This window comes from Nerophis lumbriciformis, linkage group LG34, assembly GCF_033978685.3.
Source record: "Nerophis lumbriciformis linkage group LG34, RoL_Nlum_v2.1, whole genome shotgun sequence".
In the NCBI taxonomy this organism is placed as follows: domain Eukaryota; kingdom Metazoa; phylum Chordata; class Actinopteri; order Syngnathiformes; family Syngnathidae; genus Nerophis; species Nerophis lumbriciformis.
The window spans coordinates 22,245,040-22,266,456 of record NC_084581.2 but is presented as its reverse complement, the minus strand read 5'-3'; the positions used below and the strand labels follow the sequence as shown (position 1 = coordinate 22,266,456).

General features: G+C 39.5%; 1 protein-coding gene and 1 non-coding gene across 2 annotated transcripts in view; one reads left to right on the top strand and one right to left on the bottom strand.

The window, feature by feature from the left end:
* LOC133576397 (voltage-gated delayed rectifier potassium channel KCNH5-like) overlaps nucleotides 1–19,745 on the bottom strand; it is a 40,609-nt gene extending 20,864 nt beyond the window's left edge. The window contains exons 1-7 of the mRNA XM_061929585.1: nucleotides 19,559–19,745; nucleotides 17,422–17,545; nucleotides 15,380–15,486; nucleotides 15,181–15,309; nucleotides 8,075–8,190; nucleotides 7,610–8,002; nucleotides 7,454–7,546 (exon numbers count right to left, since the gene is read on the bottom strand). Of these exons, the coding sequence (XP_061785569.1) occupies nucleotides 7,454–7,546; nucleotides 7,610–8,002; nucleotides 8,075–8,190; nucleotides 15,181–15,309; nucleotides 15,380–15,486; nucleotides 17,422–17,545; nucleotides 19,559–19,745 (1,149 nt within the window). The remainder of the gene's footprint in view (nucleotides 1–7,453; nucleotides 7,547–7,609; nucleotides 8,003–8,074; nucleotides 8,191–15,180; nucleotides 15,310–15,379; nucleotides 15,487–17,421; nucleotides 17,546–19,558) is intronic.
* On the top strand, nucleotides 17,232–17,304 carry trnat-ugu (transfer RNA threonine (anticodon UGU)). Its single transcript has one exon. It is a non-coding gene; the product is annotated as a tRNA-Thr (tRNA).
* Nucleotides 19,746–21,417: the final 1,672 nt, after the last annotated feature.

Genomic DNA, 21,417 nt, shown 5'->3' with positions numbered 1-21,417 from the left:
ATGTGTGTATGTATGTATGTATGTATGTATGTATATGTATATATATATATATACACATACACACATACATACATACATACATATATGCATACATACACATATATATATATATATATATATATATATATATATATATATATATATATATATATATATATATATATATATATATATATATACACACACAGGCTGGCCCCTGGCCAATTTTTTTTAGCCCAATGTGGACCCTGGGTCAAAAAGTTTGGGAAACCCTGGGTTAGGAGATGCAGAGGGTAACAAGCGATAGAAAATTAATTAGAAAGGACAGATTTAAAAATAATAATAATTAAAAAAAAAAAAGTATATATATTTATTTATTTTTTTAACTTCTCTCTGAGCTGCCACCTTAACGTGGTAGAGGAGTTTGCGTGTCCCAATGATCCTAGGAGCTATGTTGTCCGGGGGCTTTATGCCCCCTGGTAGGGTCTCTCAAGACAAACTGGTCCTAGGTGAGGGATCAGACAAAGAGCAGCTCGAAGACCTCTATGAAGAAAACAAGCAAGGAACCCAGATTTCCCTTGCCCGAACGCGGGTCACCGGGGCCCCCCTCTGGAGCCAGGCCCGGAGGTGGGGCACGATGGCGAGCGCCTGGTGGCCGGGCCTGTCCCCATGGGGCCCGGCCGGGCACAGCCCGAAGAGGCAACGTGGGTCCCCCCTCCAATGGGCTCACCACCCATAGCAGGGGTCATAGAGGTCGGGTGCGATGTGAGCTGGGCGGAAGCCGAGGGCAGGGCACTTGGCGGCCCGATCCTTGGCTACAGAAGCTAGCTCTTGGGACGTGGAACGTCATCTCGCTGGGGGGGAAGGAGCCTGAGCTAGTGCGCGAGGTGGAGAAGTTCCGGCTAGATATAGTCGGACTCACTTCGACGCACAGCAAGGGCTCTGGAACCAGTTCTCTCGAGAGGGGCTGGACTCTCTTCCACTCTGGCGTTGCCGGCAGTGAGAGGCGACGGGGTGAGGTGGCAATTCTTGTTACCCCCCGGCTCAGAGCCTGTACGTTGGAGTTCAACCCGGTGGACGAGAGGGTAGCTTCCCTCCGCCTTCGGGTGGGGGAACGGGTCCTGACTGTCCTGACGCAGCTCAGAGTACCCACCCTTTTTGGATTCACTCGAGGGAGTACTTGAGAGTGCTCCCCCGGGTGATTCCCTCGTTCTACTGGGGGACTTCAATGCTCATGTTGGCAGCGACAGTGAAACCTGGAGAGGCGTGATTGGGAAGAATGGCTGCCCGGATCTGAACCCGAGCGGTGTTATGTTATTGGACTTTTGTGCCCGTCACAGATTGTCCATAACGAACACCATGTTCAAACATAAGGGTGTCCATATGTGCACTTGGCACCAGGACACCCTAGGCCGCAGTTCCATGATCGACTTTGTAGTTGTGTCATCGGATTTGCGGCCTCATGTTTTGGACACTCGGGTGAAGAGAGGGGCGGAGCTTTCTACCGATCACCACCTGGTGGTGAGTTGGCTGCGATGGTGGGGGAGGATGCCGGACAGACCTGGCAGGCCCAAACGCATTGTGAGGGTTTGCTGGGAACGTCTGGCAGAGTCTCCTGTCAGAGAGAGTTTCAATTCCCACCTCCGGAAGAACTTTGAACATGTCACAAGGGAGGTGCTGGACATTGAGTCCGAATGGACCATGTTCCGCGCCTCTATTGTCGAGGCGGCTGATTGGAGCTGTGGCCGCAAGGTAGTTGGTGCTTGTCGTGGCGGTAATCCTAGAAACCGTTGGTGGACACCGGCGGTGAGGGATGCCGTCAAGCTGAAGAAGGAGTCCTATCGGGTTCTTTTGGCTCATAGGACTCCTGAGGCAGCGGACAAGTACCGACAGGCCAAGCGGTGTGCGGCTTCAGCGGTCGCAGAGGCAAAAACTCGGACATGGAAGGAGTTCGGTGAGGCCATGGAAAACGACTTCCGGACGGCTTCGAAGCAATTCTGGACCACCATCCGCCGCCTCAGGAAGGGGAAGCAGTGCACTATCAACACCGTGTATGGCGAGGATGGTGTTCTGCTGACCTCGATTGCGGATGTTGTGGATCGGTGGAGGGAATACTTCGAAGACCTCCTCAATCCCACCAACACGTCTTCCTATGAGGAAGCAGTGCCTGGGGAGTCTGTGGTGGGTTCTCCTATTTCTGGGGCTGAGGTTGCTGAGGTAGTTAAAAAGCTCCTCGGTGGCAAGGCCCCGGGGGTAGATGAGATCCGCCCGGAGTTCCTTAAGGCTCTGGATGCTGTGGGGCTGTCTTGGTTGACAAGACTCTGCAGCATCGCGTGGACATCGGGGGCGGTGCCACTGGATTGGCAGACCGGGGTGGTGGTTCCTCTCTTTAAGAAGGGGAACCGGAGGGTGTGTTCTAACTATCATGGGATCACACTCCTCAGCCTTCCCGGTAAGGTCTATTCAGGTGTACTGGAGAGGAGGCTACGCCGGATAGTCGAACCTCGGATTCAGGAGGAACAGTGTGGTTTTCGTCCTGGTCGTGGAACTGTGGACCAGCTCTATACTCTCCGCAGGGTCCTTGAGGGTGCATGGGAGTTTGCCCAACCAGTCTACATGTGTTTTGTGGACTTGGAGAAGGCATTCGACCGTGTCCCTCGGGAAGTCCTGTGGGGAGTGCTCAGAGAGTACGGGGTATCGGACTGTCTGATTGTGGCAGTCCGCTCCCTGTATGATCAGTGCCAGAGCCTGGTCCGCATTGCCGGTAGTAAGTCGGACACGTTTCCAGTGAGGGTTGGACTCCGCCAAGGCTGCCCTTTGTCACCGATTCTGTTCATAACTTTTATGGACAGAATTTCTAGGCGCAGTCAAGGCGTTGAGGGGATCTGGTTTGGTGGCTGCAGGATTAGGTCTCTGCTTTTTGCAGATGATGTGGTCCTGATGGCTTCATCTGGCCAGGATCTTCAGCTCTCACTGGATCGGTTCGCAGCTGAGTGTGAAGCGACTGGGATGAGAACCAGCACCTCCAAGTCCGAGTCCATGGTTCTCGCCCGGAAAAGGGTGGAGTGCCATCTCCGGGTTGGGGAGGAGATCTTGCCCCAAGTGGAGGAGTTCAAGTACCTCGGAGTCTTGTTCACGAGTGAGGGAAGAGTGGATCGTGAGATCAACAGGCGGATCGGTGCGGCGTCTTCAGTAATGCGGACGCTGTATCGATCCGTTGTGGTGAAGAAGGAGCTGAGCCGGAAGGCAAAGCTCTCAATTTACCGGTCGATCTACGTTCCCATCCTCACCTATGGTCATGAGCTTTGGGTTATGACCGAAAGGACAAGATCACGGGTACAAGCGGCCGAAATGAGTTTCCTCCGCCGGGTGGCGGGGCTCTCCCTTAGAGATAGGGTGAGAAGCTCTGCCATTCGGGAGGAGCTCAAAGTAAAGCCGCTGCTCCTCCACATCGAGAGGAGCCAGATGAGGTGGTTCGGGCATCTGGTTAGGATGCCACCCGAACGCCTCCCTAGGGAGGTGTTTAGGGCACGTCCGACCGGTAGGAGGCCGCGGGGAAGACCCAGGACACGTTGGGAAGACTATGTCTCTCGGCTGGCCTGGGAACGCCTCGGGGTCCCACAGGAAGAGCTGGACGAAGTGGCTGGGGAGAGGGAAGTCTGGGCTTCCCTGCTTAGGCTGCTGCCCCTGCGACCCGACCTCGGATAAGCGGGAGAAGATGGATGGATGGATGGATATTTTTTTAACTTGGGACTTCCCACGGGCTGGATTTTGGACGCTGGCGGGCCGGATCGCCAGCCGTAGCTTGGGGACCCCTGAACTATACAATCGCTTCAACACAACTCCCCTACACCAGTGTACAAACGTTTCACAAAGATGGCTGCACAATCAAAAAGTTTAAAAACCTTGATATTTTTCACCTTTCACAGGTTTATTAAACACGCTATAACACTATTTACACCCCCGTTATACAAACTTTTCAATATACGAACCACAGACCAAATAAAAGTATGCTTTGTTGTGTGGGCGGGCTGATCAAGTTCTGTGCTTGTTCAGTCAGCACAGCAGTGCTGTCGTTATCCACTGTGCTAATTGCTACTTTGTGTGATTTGAGTGGGTTTTTTAGCCTTTTTACAGCATTTTTCTAGTTTTGCTAGTTCAATGTGAGTCCAAATAAAGCAACAGACAACTGTTGTATGCTTTGAAACATCCAGGAAGTATGCTCTCCTCCTCTCCCCCGTTTCTTTCACCGCACACCAAAAAAATGAACCGACAGGGTATGATTATCCTTTTATTCCTAATCATTGTGGCAACCTGGCTGCTAAATATTTGTGATTTCAAACCCTGAGTGCACCACAGGACTAGTGACAGTGTGTGTGTGTGTGTGTGTGTGTGTGTGTGTGTGTGTGTGTGTGTGTGTGTGTGTGTGTGTGTGTGTGTGTGTGTGTGTGTGTGTTCTTGTATTTCTACTCTTCTTGAGACATCAACAAGGAAAAGTGCCTTCCATATGAGGACCGGTGAACAAGTTAAGACCGAAATCATGGTCCTAATACGGAAAACCATTGCATCTAATAGAGAATGTCTCAATTGCACCCCTGGTGGTGAAATCTATCACAAATGGGGTGATCCCAAAAAGAACAAATTGACTGTGTGTCGATTTTAAAAGTGCTCCCCCTCTGGTCAACATATGAAATAACAAGTATGTGTAAAAAATTTGAAGTGCTCCCCCTCTGGCCAACATATGTAATAACAAGTGTGTGGAAGAAATTGAAATGCCCCCCTTTGGCCAAAATGTATTTAAAAAATACATATATAGAGACATATTGTAATAACTTGAAGTAAATAATGAAGATTAAAAACCAACTACAAACAAAAATTAAATACAAAAAATTAACTAAAAGCTTACCTTTTTTATATTTGCATAGTATATTATTGATGTTGTAAATACAAATCATTATACATCTGGAAAGGGTGGTCCTAAAGAGGTAGGCATTTTTCGGAGGTCTCAAGAAAGTAACAAATACACAAAAATGGATTAACTCGCTCGAATAAAAAAGACAATATAACATACATCCATAAACGTGGACGCATGTGGAAAAAGTGCAATATATTTATCTGTATAGTAATCTATTTATTTATTTATATATATTTATATATATTTATTTATTTTATATATATATTTATATATTATTTATATTTATTTATTCATTTATTTATATATGTACCTTATTGCTTTTTTATCCTGCACTACCATGAGCTTATGTAACGAAATTTCGTTCTTATCTGTGCTGTAAAGTTCAAATTTGAATGACAATAAAAAGGAAGTCTAAGTCTAAGAATGTGTGTGTGTGTGTGTGTGTGTGTGTGTGTGTGTGTGTGTGTGTGTGTGTGTGTGTGTGTGTGTGTGTGTGTGTGTGTGTGTGTGTGTGTGTGTGTGTGTGTGTTTGTAAGCAGGGAAACTGCATAGGAGGACAGTTCAGTTAGTTATCAAACAGAAAGTTGATCCATTACCCCTTTGTTATGCTTTTTTGATATATAGAACTTCATAGCACTTAAGTTGCAGACAAAGTGTACAAACCTAATCTAATAAGGACTTTTTTCACGACCTGTTACACCAGGTCCTTCTTTGTTTAGTTTTTGGGTGTTTTTCCTGTGTTTTTTGTTTCCACGTCCTGTTTCGTTTGTGTCGTTCCTGCAGTAGTTTCACCCCTGCTGCTTAGCGCTGTCTTTTTCACCTGGGAGTGATTAGTGATTAGGTGTTTCACCTGCTGCTGATCGTCACCTGGGTACTATTTAAGCCAGTCTCACTTGTATGTCAGTGGGATCGTTGTTTGAGTTTGTTGAGTTACGCACATAATCAATAGTATTTGTGATTCTAGTTTTGTCTTTTCTTTTATTGTAAGCTCTCTGTTAAGCTTACCCTTTTCATGTTTCCTCTGTGCTATTCTGTGCACTCTATTGCTGCACTCTCTGAGTTTTTTCCCCACTTTTTTCATTTCCTGTGCTTGTTGGTGCATTCCCGTGCTGCACTCTATTTGTATTTTTGAACATGTGGACATTAAATGCCTGCTGACTCCTGCATTTTGGGGTTACGATTTCCGCTACAAAGAGCGAAGGCAACACTGAAACCGATTATTCATGTAAAAAAATTTTCTTATGTAGGAATTTGCTTCGATATGAGAACGTTTCTATTTGTGAACCCTGTTCATGAACCAAGGTCCCACTTATAGGGATGAAACGGTACACCTGTTATTGATAAACCTTGACTTTTTATACTTGAGCTTAGCTTCTGCAAAAAGGACTGCGGTTGAAATGTGAGCATATTTTCATCAGAAAATATTGATAGCCACAAACGTTTTGGTCACAATAATAATAAACTGAAATGTTTCATTTCCAATGTAGGTCAAAATAAATATATTTAAAACAAAAATGGCTTGCATTGCAGTTTTGTGTTAAAGCTTTAATAGCTTGTAACATTCAAATATTTCATTGCTCCCAATATTTTATTTTCAGTGTGGCACTGATCATGATTAATCATTTTGTTTAAAAAAAAATATCAAATTGAATAAGATCTTAAACTGGATTGCATCTAATTTCCTGTCATTTAATTCACGCATAGGTCTTACAAAGGGGCCTTAATTTAATTTATAAAAAATTAATTATAACAGAAAAAAATATTTCATGTAATTTTATGTACACAGGTAATGAAAATATTTTATTCAAAGGCATAATGTATTTTTCTTTTCTTGTTCCAGGTCTTGGATTGGGTTTAAGAATATTTTAGATGGTTTAGCTCAGGGGTGTCAAAGTCATTTAAGATCGAGGGCCACATGGAGAAAAATCTACTCCCAGGTGGGCCGGGCTGGTAAAATCACGGCACGATAACTTAAAAATAAAGACAACTTCAGATTGTTTTCTTTGTTGAAAAATAGAACAAGCACATTCTGAAATTGTACAAATTATAATGTTGTTGTTTTTTTGTTTTTTTACAATTACCTGTTGCGGTTAATGGTATATATACTTTATTTGTCGTTATTTATATTTTTTGAATAAATTATGTGATAATATTTATCAGTCAACTCATTGGTGTTAATTTTCAATCCATCAAGATAAAAAAAATACATCAAAATCAAATTACAGGATGTTATTTATGTAGTTTGATCATTTTCCTCGATTGATGTACTAACATCATGTGGTTTATTTTGTACATATGTAGCATCATCTACAAAGATACAAATAATTGCTATTGTGACATCCAGTGGACACATTTGGAACAGCTGTTTCTTTCATTCAAAAAAGTTAAGGTTGATTTTTATACTTAGCAAACTCATCCCGCGGGCCTGGTAAAATCTGTTTGCGGGCCTGATCCGGCCCGCGGGCCGTATGTTTGACAGCCCTGCTTTAGATTATAGTCTCCAATATCTTTGTATTCATATTTTTTTCTCTGAGTATCAATAACATTTTTTTTTCTTACTGGCAGTACTGAGTCTTCCATCCTGGTGCTGTTCCTGTGGAAGTTGGACGAGTCGCGAAGATGACTGGCCGTGGACGAAGGCGTGACAAAGTCCTTCAGAGAAAAGGTGGGTTTAGGCCAGATTTAGTGAATCCCAAATTCCAAATCGGAGCTCACCTCGTCAAAATTCTCAAAGCCGTTGATGATGTCGTAGGGCAGACACGACAACAGGTCGATGACGAACCATGTCTTGACGTAGTTCATGCGAATGAGCCGAGCGTCGGAAATGACTTCGCCGGCGGGGCCCACAAAGGTGGTGTGGAAGTTGAGCACGATGTCCACCAGGAAGATGACGTCCACGATGCTGTCCAGCACCAGCCACACCAGGTTGCTCTGCTTGGTCCTGAACGACACGTTGTAGGGCACCATGATGGCCGTGTAGAAGGTCAGGATGAGGATGACCCAGTCCCACGTGGTCTTGAAGGTGCAGTAGTGGAGGATGATGTGCGGGGGGGTCTTGGGGGCCTCCTGCTTGTACTGGGGAAGTATGTCGGAGCCCAGCTGGAGAGCCTTTTTGTTACAGACACAAAAGCGGTCCAACCACTACTGCATTTACCACAACTTCTTTCAACGTCGTCATACCTCAGCCAGTCTGGACGGCTTATGGTTGACCTCCGTCTTGCTCAGTGGCGCCATCTGCTGGACCAGGTTTCGATTGTTTGTGAGCGCCCGCGTTAGCTTGGCGAACTTTGTCCAACCTGACCCGAAGAAAGCGATTACAAATTAAATTTCGTCCGGCATTCTTATGTCAATTTGAAAAAACACAACCCGCAAAAAATATTCCATCCATCCATCCATCCATCCATCCATCTTCTTCCGCTTATCCGAGGTCGGGTCGCGGGGGCAGCAGCCTAAGCAGGGAAGCCCAGACTTCCCTCTCCCCAGCCACTTCGTCCAGCTCCTCCCGGGGGATCCCGAGGCGTTCCCAGGCCAGCCGGGAGACATAGTCTTCCCAACGTGTCCTGGGTCTTCCTCGTGGCCTCCTACCGGTCGGACATGCCCTAAACACCTCCTTAGGGAGGCGCTCGGGTGGCATCCTGACCAGATGCCCGAACCACCTCATCTGGCTCCTCTCGATGCGGAGGAGCAGCGGCTTTACTTTGAGCTCCCCCCGGATGACAGAGCTTCTCACCCTATCTCTAAGGGAGAGCCCCGCCACCCGGCGGAGGAAACTCATTTCGGCCGCTTGTACCCGTGATCTTGTCCTTTCGGTCATAACCCAAAGCTCATGACCATAGGTGAGGATGGGAACGTAGATCGACCGGTAAATTGAGAGCTTTGCCTTCCGGCTCAGCTCCTTCTTCACCACAACGGATCGATACAGCGTCCGCATTACTGAAGACGCCGCACCGATCCGCCTGTCGATCTCACCATCCACTCTTCCCTCACTCGTGAACAAGACTCCGAGGTACTTGAACTCCTCCACTTGGGGCAAGATCTCCTCCCCAACCCGGAGATGGCACTCCACCCTTTTCCGGGCGAGAACCATGGACTCGGACTTGGAGGTGCTGATTCTCATCCCAGTCGCTTCACACTCAGCTGCGAACCGATCCAGTGAGAGCTGAAGATCCTGGCCAGATGAAGCCATCAGGACCAAATCATCTGCAAAAAGCAGAGACCTAATCCTGCAGCCACCAAACCGGATCCCCTCAACGCCTTGACTGCGCCTAGAAATTCTGTCCATAAAAGTTATGAACAGAATCGGTGACAAAGGGCAGCCTTGGCGGAGTCCAACCCTCACCGGAAACGTGTCCGACTTACTGCCGGCAATGCGAACCAAGCTCTGACACTGATCATACAGGGAGCGGACCGCCACAATCAGACAGTCCGAAACCCCATACTCTCTGAGCACTCCCCACAGGACTTCCCGAGGGACACGGTCGAATGCCTTCTCCAAGTCCACAAAGCACATGTAGACTGGTTGGGCAAACTCCCATGCACCCTCAAGGACCCTGCCGAGAGTATAGAGCTGGTCCACAGTTCCACGACCAGGACGAAAACCACACTGTTCCTCCTGAATCCGAGGTTCGACTATCCGGCGTAGCCTCCTCTCCAAATATTGTTAGTCGCAATTACATGTTACCAAAGTTAGTGAATGTATATGAATACAAACATATTTTAGCCTCATTATAGGCAGCACGTTGGGACAGCGGTTAGTGCATGTGCCTCACAATACGAAGGTCCTGAGTAGTCCTGAGTTCAATCCCGGGCTCGGGATCTTTCTGTGTGGAGTTTGCACGTTCTCCCTGTGACTGCGAGGGTTCCCTCCGGGTACTCCGGCTTCTTCCCACCTCCAAAAACATGCACCTGGGGATAGGTTGATTGGCAACACTAAAATGGTCCCCAGTGTGTGAATGTTGTCTGTCTATCTGTGTTGGCCCTGCGATGAGGTGGCGACTTGTCCAGGGTGTAACCCGCCTTCCGCCCGAATGCAGCTGAGATAGGCTCTCCCACGACCCCAAAAGGGACAAGCGGTAGAAAATGGATGGATGGATATACAATATACAACTGTTTTTGATTATTACAACAGATGACTAAGTCGATGTGACAAGGTGACAAACTTGTTGCATGATCAGTATAGAACAGTGGTCCCAAAACTAAGGCCCGCGAGCCGGATCCGGCCCACCAGCGTCCAAAATTCGGCCCGCAAGAAGTCCCAAGTTTAAAAAAAAAAAATGTCTCCTAGCCGCTCAGGCAAATCATATTGTCTAAAAATGCATAACGTGACATCAAATGGCCACTATTTCAGTCAATTAGTGCGCGAAGAATATATATATATATATATATATATATATATATATATATATATATATATATATACAGTACAGGCCAAAAGTTTGGACACACCTTCTCATTTCAATGCGTTTTCTTTATTTTCATGACTATTTACATTGTAGATTGTCACTGAACGCATCACAACTATGACACCTGTGATGTGCAAACCATTTCAGGTGACTACCTCTTGAAGCTCATCGAGAGAATGCCAAGAGTGTGCAAAACAGTGATCAGAGCAAAGGGTGGCTATTTTGAAGAAACTAAAATATAAAACATGTTTTCAGTTATTTCACCTTTTTTTTTTGTTAAGTACACAACTCCATTCATAGAAAACCCATTGAATGAAAAATATATTTAGTCAGAATGTGCTTTATTGTTTAAGTAAAACTAAAAATACATTTTAAAAACACATAGAATAATGTGACAGGTAACAATAAATAATGTGACCGGCCACAATAAAATGCCGTGGCGGTGCACATAAAATGACATGTTAAATGTTATGGCGGCCCGCATAAAATAAAATTGCGGCCCATTTTATAATGGTGTGTCAGTTCACATAGAATGACGTGGAGGGTCACATAAAATGAATTGGCGGGCCGCATAAAATGATGTGGCGGGGCACTATATGATAAAACACACCAACTGACATGATGAGCCACGATTTATTTATATAAATGTATCCATATAAAACGAAGTGGTGGGCCACTTTAAACGATGTGGTTGGGCACATTAGATCAGTGTTCCTTAACCATAGGACATTGTTAGGCCGCGAGCGCCCCCTAGAGGGCCGCCAAAAAATATCTGTTTCTCAGCTGTGGTCTATATGGGCTGCAGTGGTACTCAGTTGTAATACACTTTTCCACCATTTGTGGCAGTAATGACAATCTCAAACAGATTTCATAGAGACGTTTATTAAAGTAAAAAATTATAACTAAAGTGGTGAGCTTGTATTTTCATTCGACTTTCATTTTAATATTTATTATTAATTCAGTTTATTTATTTTACCACAAGATAAATACAGGTACATTTATTTTTCGTCAGTTTTTTGAGTCCCTTCTTATGCAGTATATTTGGTAAGTGCTTATTTTTATAATCAGCCTGACCTAAGTCTAAAGCTTTACGTGTTAAATAAATGATAATATTTTTGATTAAAAATGCTTTCATATCATTTGACAAGGTTGTAAACTGTAAATATGTTCGATATAATTATTGAATACGATTAAAAATCAAGAGTAAGTAAGAAGATACTAATATAGTGTTTGTATTTGATTGGGCCCCGGGTCCCTCTGTAGTGGAAAAGTTGGGCACCAAGGTAGAAAAGGTTGAAAACCCCTGCATTAAATGATGTGGCAGGCCATGTAAAATTACGTGATGGACCAATAAAACGACGAGGAAGGCCGCATAAAATGGGACGTCACGGCCACATTAAATGATGTGACGGGACACATTAATTGACAGGGCAGGCCAGATCTGTCCCTAGGGCCTTTAGTTTGACACCAGTGAACTAGACAATCATCAAGTCCGTGGCTCACTCTGAAAGTACAAGAACACTAAAAATAACAAAAAATGTGTGATGTAATGAGAAAGAGTTGAAATGATGATACTAATAACGCAAATTATTTTCCGGTATGTGGCCCTGAGTGGAAAAGTTTGGACACTCTTGGCATCAGGGATAGATAAATTATAGTCCACATCTGTGTTGGCCCTGCGACTTGTGCACCCTGGTACACATCATTTTGTATATGTTGTTTAATTAACAAAAAATATTTAAAACAAATATATATATATATATATATATATATTTATATATATGTAATAATAAAACAATTTATAAATAATCCTGAATTATTGTAATTATGATTGTGAAAATTAAATTAATTAAAATGTAAAAAAATATGCAATAGTATTTAAAAATATATATATATTTTCTGTAGATGAATGAATTAAAAAAAATAAAATAAAAAAATATATATATATTACATCCGTTTACTTACTAAAAAATACATTTGAAACGGTTTACAGTTGAGAATTAAATCTGAATAATTGTAATTATTACATTTAATTCAAGATTATTAAAAAAAATGTTTTGAGTGTTGATTAATTTGAAATTTGAAATAAAAAAACTGAAGCGGATACAGTATAAACATATTTTACATCAATTTAGTAATAATAAATGCTGAAATATTGTAATTATGACTGTGAAAATGTAATTCATTAAAAAGTACAAAAATATGCAAGAGTATTTTTTTTTAAATACATATATTTTCTGTAGATTAATTAATTAAGACTATAAAAAAATTTTTTATATATATATATATATATATATATATATATATATATATATATATATATATATATATATATATATATATATATATATCAGTGACGTGCGGTGAGGTTGATGGCTGGTGAGGCACTGACTTCATCACAGTCAGATTTACAAACATATGAACCCTAAAGAGTATCTTATTCACCATTTGATTGGCAGCAGTTAACGGGTTATGTTTAAAAGCTCATACCAGCATTCTTCCCTGCTTGGCACTCAGCATCAAGGGTTGGAATTGGGGGTTAAATCACCAAAAATTATTCCCAGGCGCGGTGCCGCTGCTGCCCACTGCTCCCCTCACCTCCCAGGGGGTGATCAAGGGGATGGGTCAAATGCAGACGACAAATTTCATTACACCTAGTGTGTGTGTGACAATCATTGGTACTTTAACTTAACTTTAACTTTACACATACAAACTGTAGCACACAAAAAAGCACATTTAATAAAAAAAACGTTATTATGGTCTTACCTTTACTTAGAAATTAAGTCCATGCGCCGCAACTAAAACCCTCACTTAAACTTTCCACGTGCAAGATTGAATCTATTTAAAAAAGTGTAACCGAGGGTTTATAAATGTCGCCTATACTGTATGAAACTACAAAATAACAAACACGGAGGCTCCAGTTTACACGAGGACCACTTTATTTACCTTCTTTCAAAAACCTCCGCAACGTGACATCACTTCCGCTCTTAGCGCCTTCAAAATAAGAGCTCAAGGCATATACTGTATAACAGCGCAATACAGGAACTTAACATCACAAAGAGGAAAGCCCATAAAAATAGGTTACAAAAGTTATTTAATAAGAAGCCAAAAAGTGCAAAAACAATAATGTTGGTGTTGGAGGAGTTGTGAATTAGGTACACCTGCAGTCTGCAGGTGTATCTAATGTTGTGTCCCTGCAGTCATTCACAACTCCTCCAACATTATTGTTTTTGCACTTTTTGGCTTCTTATGAAATAACTTTTTTAAATAGATTCAATCTTGCACGTGGAAAGTTTAAGTGTGGGCTTTATATATATATATATATATATATATATATATATATATATATATATATATATATATATATATATATATATATATATATATATATATATATATATATCAGTTTACTTAGTAATTTGAAACGGTTTATGGTTAAAAACAAAATCCTGAATAATTGTAATCATGACTGTAAACAATTAATTCAAGACTACCTAAATTATGTTTTGAGTGTTGATTAATTTGAAAATTCTAATAAAAAAAACTGAAACAGATACAGTATTTACATTTTACATCAATTTAGTAGTAATAAATGCTGAAATATTGTAATTCCGACTGTAAACATTTAATCAATTAAAAAGTACCAAAATAGATAAGATTATTTTAAAATGAATGTATTGTTAATTAATTTAAAATTAAAACTAACTGAAACACATGTCAACATACTTTACACAGTATAATAATAATATACATAATAAGTCATGTGCGACTGTTGCAGTTAATAATTTACATGCACAAGGCGTGCGACTGTCCTCATGTGGTCCGACTGTTGTTTCTGCTTCATGTATGGAATTAAATAAAGGTCCGCGTGGCACGCTTCAAGCCCTGAGGACATCATGGCACTATAGTTGGACCCACAGTCGCCATGCTCACTGACCCGCACACGCAACACCTGGACAGCTGGCTAGTCTGCTGGCTCCCAACTCACCACTAAGCAGAATTACAAGACAGATCTTTGCTATTTGTTTAGACCAGGGGTCGGCAACCCAAAACGTTGGAAGAGCCATATTGGACCACAAATACAAAAAAAGTAATCGGTTTGGAGCCGCAAAAAACTAAAAGACTTATACAAGTGTTATAATTATGGCAACACATGATGTAAGTGGCTAATTAGCTATATTAGCCTACTATCAAAATGACTATGTGTCGCAGGCTGACGCAAGTCTTTGTTGACAGAAATGTTGAAATGTAATATATTTCTTCTACACATTTTTACAACATTGGAAAACATTAGTAAAACTTCTCAGAGGGTGAGATAACTTCTGGAAATGACTGTCTTAGAATGGCCAAAGGTATAGATGTGTGTGTCCAAGTTAAAGGAAACGGCAGGCCGTCTTCTTCTAATGGATTTATGACAATCTTTGCAAGCTGGGTAATGTTTGCTGTGGTCTTGCAATCACGCACTGTATAAAACATTTGGTGGACAAAATGAGACAAAGAAGGAGTGGCATAAAACACGTCTTTCTTTGGCAGCGTCGGAGAAAGTTATGCATGTAAACAAGCTGTTGAGTCACAGTCCACACTACAGTGAGTTCAAGGGCTGGTGAAATTAGTAGAACAAAACGACGCTCACCAAATAGTTTCATCAGTGAAGCACAAACATATTAAACAGTGGGCTTTCTAACAATTAGGAAGGTTTGTGTCGTGTTTGTCCTCCTACAGAAACCATATTAAAACAAAAAAACATGTTCACCCCCTTTTTTTTTTCCATTTCCATACATTTTTTAAAAAGCTCCATGGAGCCAACAGGGCGCCACTAAAGAGCCGCATGTGGCTCTAGAGCCGCGGGTTGCTGACCCCCGGTTTAGACAGTATGTGTCTCACCTCGCGTGGTTTCGTCCTCAATGGGCTGTTTGAAGAGTGTGATGTCCCGGAAAGTGCAGAGGAAAAGCACCACCTTGTTGTTATCATTTCGGATGGGCGCCACCTGCATGTAAAGCCATATGGGCGTTCCTGTGGGAAGAACCGGTAAAAAAGACTCACCAGGGTGACGGTCAAAGAGGTCAAAGATCAGGACGCTTACTGTTTTTAGTGTAGAGCAGCACCTCGTAGAAGTTGGACTCATAGTTGTCGAAGGTTAGGCGGATGTTGTCAATGGTGTTCTTGTCGGTCAAGTCTCCGTACATGAAGCTTGATGGACAGAAAGCTCATGAGCAGAGGTCAAAGGTCATGGCAGTGCAAGAAAAACAAGTACCTTTAAAGGCCATGTCAATTATATTTTACAAAGTATTTAAGTTTACTTTTTGTCAAGAAACTCTGGACTATTTCCTGCAGAAAAATCAAAGATGAACATAAAATGATGGTCAAAAATGTTTTTTTAATGTTTTATATTCATTTATTTATTTATTTACTTTTTACTGCACAATGATTAAAGATAAGATGATAATAGAATAATGATGATAAGGATAATTATAATAACAGATATAATAGTAAAAATATAATTTTTATTGCAAGCAATTTGATATTTTTATTTTATTTGAAAAACCTGGAATTTTCCTGCTTATGATTAAAAAAAAACATCAATGTGCAAAAGACAATAATAATAATAACATTTGCATATTTAAAAAATGTATATATTTCCTTACTCGAATGTGGTTTTAGATAAGGGGATGTCGTTTTGACTTTGTGACTAAGGGCTATAAATCTTGATGGATGGATTAATAATAATAATATTAATAATATAATTGATAATAATAAAAATAAAAAAATGTTTTGCACAACCAAAGTAAATATTTGATTTAATTAGAAAAATCGGGACTTTTCCCTGCAGAAAGATCAAAGATAAGAAGTTGGTTCAAAAGGCAATAATTATAATAGCATTTTTCCCCTGTAGGCAATAATGATGATGCTGATGATAATGATAATAATAATATTGATAATAAATATGATTTCAGACCAAGTAAATATTTGATTAATTTTTTTTTTTTAATCTTGACTTCTTCTTAAAAGAAGACCAAAGATAATATGATGGTCCAAAAGGCAATATTAGTAATAATAGCGGGGGTTTTTTGGTTGTTGTTTTTTTATACAATTTTTTAATTTATTTATTAACTTTTTACTGCACAATGATTTAATATAAGATAATAATGAGGATAATAGAATAATGATGATAACAATAATTTTAATAACAGTGAAAATAGCATTTTTATTGCAAGACCAAAGCAAATATTTTGTTTTTATTTTATTTGAAAAACCCGGAATTTTCCTGCTTAAGATTTTAAAAAAAGTAAATGTTCAAAATCAAATCAAATCAAATCAACTTTATTTAAAGACAATAATAATATATATTCTGTAAGACCAAAGTGATCTTTTAAATATTTCCTTACCCGAATATGGTTTTAGATAAGGTGATGTTGTTTTGAGTTTGTGATTAAGGGCTATAAATCTTGATTGATGGACTAATAATAATAATAGTACTAATAATAATAGTAATAATAATAATAATAATAATAACAATAGTAATAATAATATAATGTATAATAATTAAATGATATTTTGCAATACCAAAGTAAATACTTGATTTAATTTGAAAAATCGGGACTTTTCCCTGCAAAAAGATCAAAGATAAGAAGACGGTCCAAAAGGCAATAATTATAATATATTTTTTCTCTTGTGGGCAATGATGATGATGATAATAAAATTGATAATAAATATGATTACAGACCAAAGGAAATATTTGATTTTTTTTTTTTTTTAAATCTGGACTTTTTCTTAAGGAAAGACCAAAGATAAGATGATGGTCCAAAAGGCAATATTTTTTCTGCAAGATCAAACTGAATGAAAATGCGTGTTTTTCGGTCCAATTTATTGTAACCTAAAAAAAAGGAAACAAATTCCTGCAAAGAGAGCAGCGCTAGTCAAGAGGGCATGAGCAAGGCCTCATAGCTCAGTGGTTAGATCACTGGTCTTGTAAACCAGGGGTCGTGAGTTCAATTCTCACTGGGGCCTCTGTCTTTGCAGCATATTGAAAGTGATGTTTTTGAAGTGGTGACGACTTACATTTCATGTAAATGTGATGGTTAAAACAAAATATTTCTAATAATACAAGTATTATATTTAACATACTTGCACATGCTACTCCTGTGCATGACTTCGGCTCTGTGGTAGCCAGACAGCTTGCAGAAACCATCGTTACTGTACACCACCGGCCACTCCACGATTTGGGCGTTTCCCAACAGGAAGCTGGTTTCTGGATCCAAACAAAACCCCCACCCCAAAAAAACATGATTAGCTTTTAAAACTGTCAATTTTGATTATATTATATTCTATAGCAGACACTATAAGGCCACAAAACAATATTTAGTCAAATAGTCTACTCCAGGGGTGTCCAAACCCCTCCCAGTTGACCAAATGTGGCCTTCCGGCATCTTAAGTTTGGCCCGTGAGACGACAGCAAGACTTCAATTTCAATAAGCATTTACATAATACATTTAAATATCCAGAGAGCTGACAAGTGGCCAACTGATTAATTCAAGAAACTCAAGTTAGTGACCATGACATGTGCATCCTTGACACAACAAGCACAGCATTTACTTATATGACCCAATTGAAACAATGTTTCCCAGTCATGGTGCAGAAAAACAAGTCAAATTTAACACAACCTACTCACTGAACGCTGTTGATATTATTAAAAAACATCTCATCACCATAAAAAATTCGAAATGACACCCGTTTAAATCCATTGCAAGGCATGATGGGAAAAATGCAAAACTTTCTCCACACTTATTCATTGACTTTTAACTGCTTGATATTTCTGATTTATGACAAAGCTTTAAAGAGGTCATCACAGAAGTAAACAGGGTAGGAGCTGAACTTTCACATATTCTTAATATTTAATTGTAATGTAATATAATTGTATTTCTTTTTTTATTTGTATAATATTATACAATAATAATAACCCTAACCCTAATAATTATATATATAAACACACACGCACACAAGCATGCACCCACGCAAGCACACACACACACACACACACACACACACACACACACACACACACACACACACACACACAGTATATATATATATATATATATATATATATATATATATATATATATATATATATATATATATATATATATATATATATATATATACATATACATATATATATATATATATATATATATATATATGTACATATATATATACACATATATACATGTGTGTATATATATGTGTGTATATATATATATGTATATGTGTGTGTGTGTTTATATATATATATATATATACATATATATATATATATATATATATATATATATATATATATATATATATAAACACACACACACACACGTATATATATGTATGTGTGTATATATATATATATATATATATATATGTGTGTATATATATATATATATATGGTTACTTTGCATGCAGTCGGCTTTCGGCCCCTGGCCAAGTTCTTGTAGCCCAATGCGGCCCCCCAGCCAAAAAGTTTGGACACCCCTGATATACTCCATTTAGCATGTTCTAAAGCTCTATTGACACATGCACTTATAATAAACATATAATCAAATACAAAGACAGAAAAGAAAGCATTAAAATTTAAAGCAGCCGTAATATTTGTTGATAAAATGTTTATGCTCGAGCCTCGGCCTTGATTAAAAATGAATGAAGAGCTGCAAAATTCTCCGGCTGTTTGCAGGAAAACTGTTAGGGCCATTTCTCCTAATTACTTTGGACATTTTGCAGAAACACTTTAGGATTGCGTGTGTGCGCACAGTAAGAACGGAGCAATCTTTTTACTCGTCTTTATTTAATTTCTTACTTCATCAAGATGCAAAACTAATATTATGACTGCAAATTATGTGTCTTTTCAATTAAAATTGACATGAAACCTCCCAGTTTTTTGCTGTGCTTAAAGCAGTTTAAAGGTATGCACCACTCAGCACTCGCAGATCAAATAACATTAAGTGCATTAAAGCTGGCATAAGAGCAAGCCAACATCCAGACCTCTTAAAGTATAAGTGGATCATTCCTGCAAGCATAATGAGAATGCACTTTATCTCACATTCACTTTATATTCAATATATGTGCCCTAAAATGTGTCATTTCATTGTGACAATTACAGAATAATGTCTAATAACACATTATATGCCGTGCAAAATTGTTTTAACCTTGTATAAAAGTGTTGTATATATAAAATCAACATTTAGAAGAAAACAAAAAACAAAGTTAAACTCACCACTAGAACGCCGGACTATGTTTTCCAGAAAGGTATTTTGCGGGGCCACTAGTCCTCTCTTGCCCCCATGCATGGTGCAGCCTTCAGGGTGGAGATTTGGCGCTGCTTGGTGGTCTGGATGCTGCCTCTGTTGGCATCCAGCAGCCTCCAACACTGTGATGAGCGTGCGTGCAGTTAGCAGTAACATTGCCACCTGTTTCCGGATAGGGCTTTTTCAAAACAAGAGTGAAAACGTTGCATTTTGTAGAACTGCAATATGCAGACTCTTTCCTAGCTACTGTGAGGAGTGTATGATTCGAAGTAGATATCATTCACTGGCCACTTTATTTAGATGCATATGCAGGAATTAAAATGTGTGTACAAAAATCAATATTTTCTTTTGAAACGCTGCATTTCCGGTCACTTCATTTGGCGCTTTATGGAGAGAGCCACCCACATGAATGGGGATGTTGAGCCACGTATCTAGTTAAAAAAAAAAAGAAGATAAAATCAAGTAATGAGGTTGTTGGGTTTAAGTATGCATACAAATATATGTAGTTTGTGTCCTCACCTAAAAAAAAAGAAAGGCATGTGTTAATGTATATTCACATTAACAGCATACATGGGGAAAAATACAATACAATGCTGGATGTTCTGCTGATAGTAAATGGAATGTAAATATTTGTGTGTAAAACATGTACCTTGTGTTAACATGTCCTAATAAGAGTGTAAGTCAATTATTATTATGTCACGTCCACTACAGTACAGTACTGCCGAAACTTGCTTACCTGCAATACCTCGTCTGTCCAGCAGAGAGTACTAGCGGACCCATACTACTGCTGATATTGCAACCAAAGCATCCATCCATCCATCCATTTTCTACCGCTTATTCCCATTGGGGTCGCGGGGGGCGCTGGAGCCTATCTCAGCTACAATCAATTGTTCTCAAATACCGTAGTGGGGTGGGAGCCCTGGGGGGCACAGTGCGATGCTTTATCAGTATCATGCTTCAACCCCCACTTCAAAAAGATGTGCACTACAAACTGTGCTGATTGTAGCCATTAACTCTGACTTATTCGTTTTGATTAAAAAAAAAAGTCAGCACAAATTGTTTTATTCAATTTTGTTTTGTAGGTTACCGCGGTAAGTTGTTTTTATATTGTGCTCCTGGGTTATTATTGCTTATTATTATGAATGTATTATATTTTATTGAGCTAATCTTATTTTTCAATTTCAAATGGTTCAAGTCAGTCAAAAAACATTTTTTATTTGAGGCAAATGGATGCACTAAAGATTTTCTGTTACAGACTAAAAAACAATGTTAATTAAATTATTCTTTGTTTTAAGTTTCTCTATATTTCTTTCTTCTTTCTTTTTTTGTTTTCTTTAATTATAATATGCATAAAATGTTATGCAGAGGTGTACTTATAACAATTTTACAGACAAAGGATACCATTTATTTATTATTTCTGGTGGCAGGGGCGTAAAAGAAAATAAGTGAAAAGCACAGAGCTATAGAGTAAAGTAGTATGGAAGGCCAAATGAGACAAAAATAAATAAATAAATATCTGAATAGTAACTAAAATCTGTCATTAATTAATTAATAATGAAATTAATATCACTGAAATCGTGAAATAATTAATAAAATAATTAAAAATGTGTTAAATCATGAAAAAATGAAATGAGTAATTAAATATTAAAATAACTAACATACATTTTACATTAAATTAATGACACATTTAATAACACAATTATGAATGTTTTCCAATTATAATTAATTAAAGACACATCTAAATAATTATTTAAAGATGTGTTTATTAATTTAGTTTAAAATCTGCATTTGGCCCTCCATAAAGTAGCACCTGTTTCCTGATCGGGCT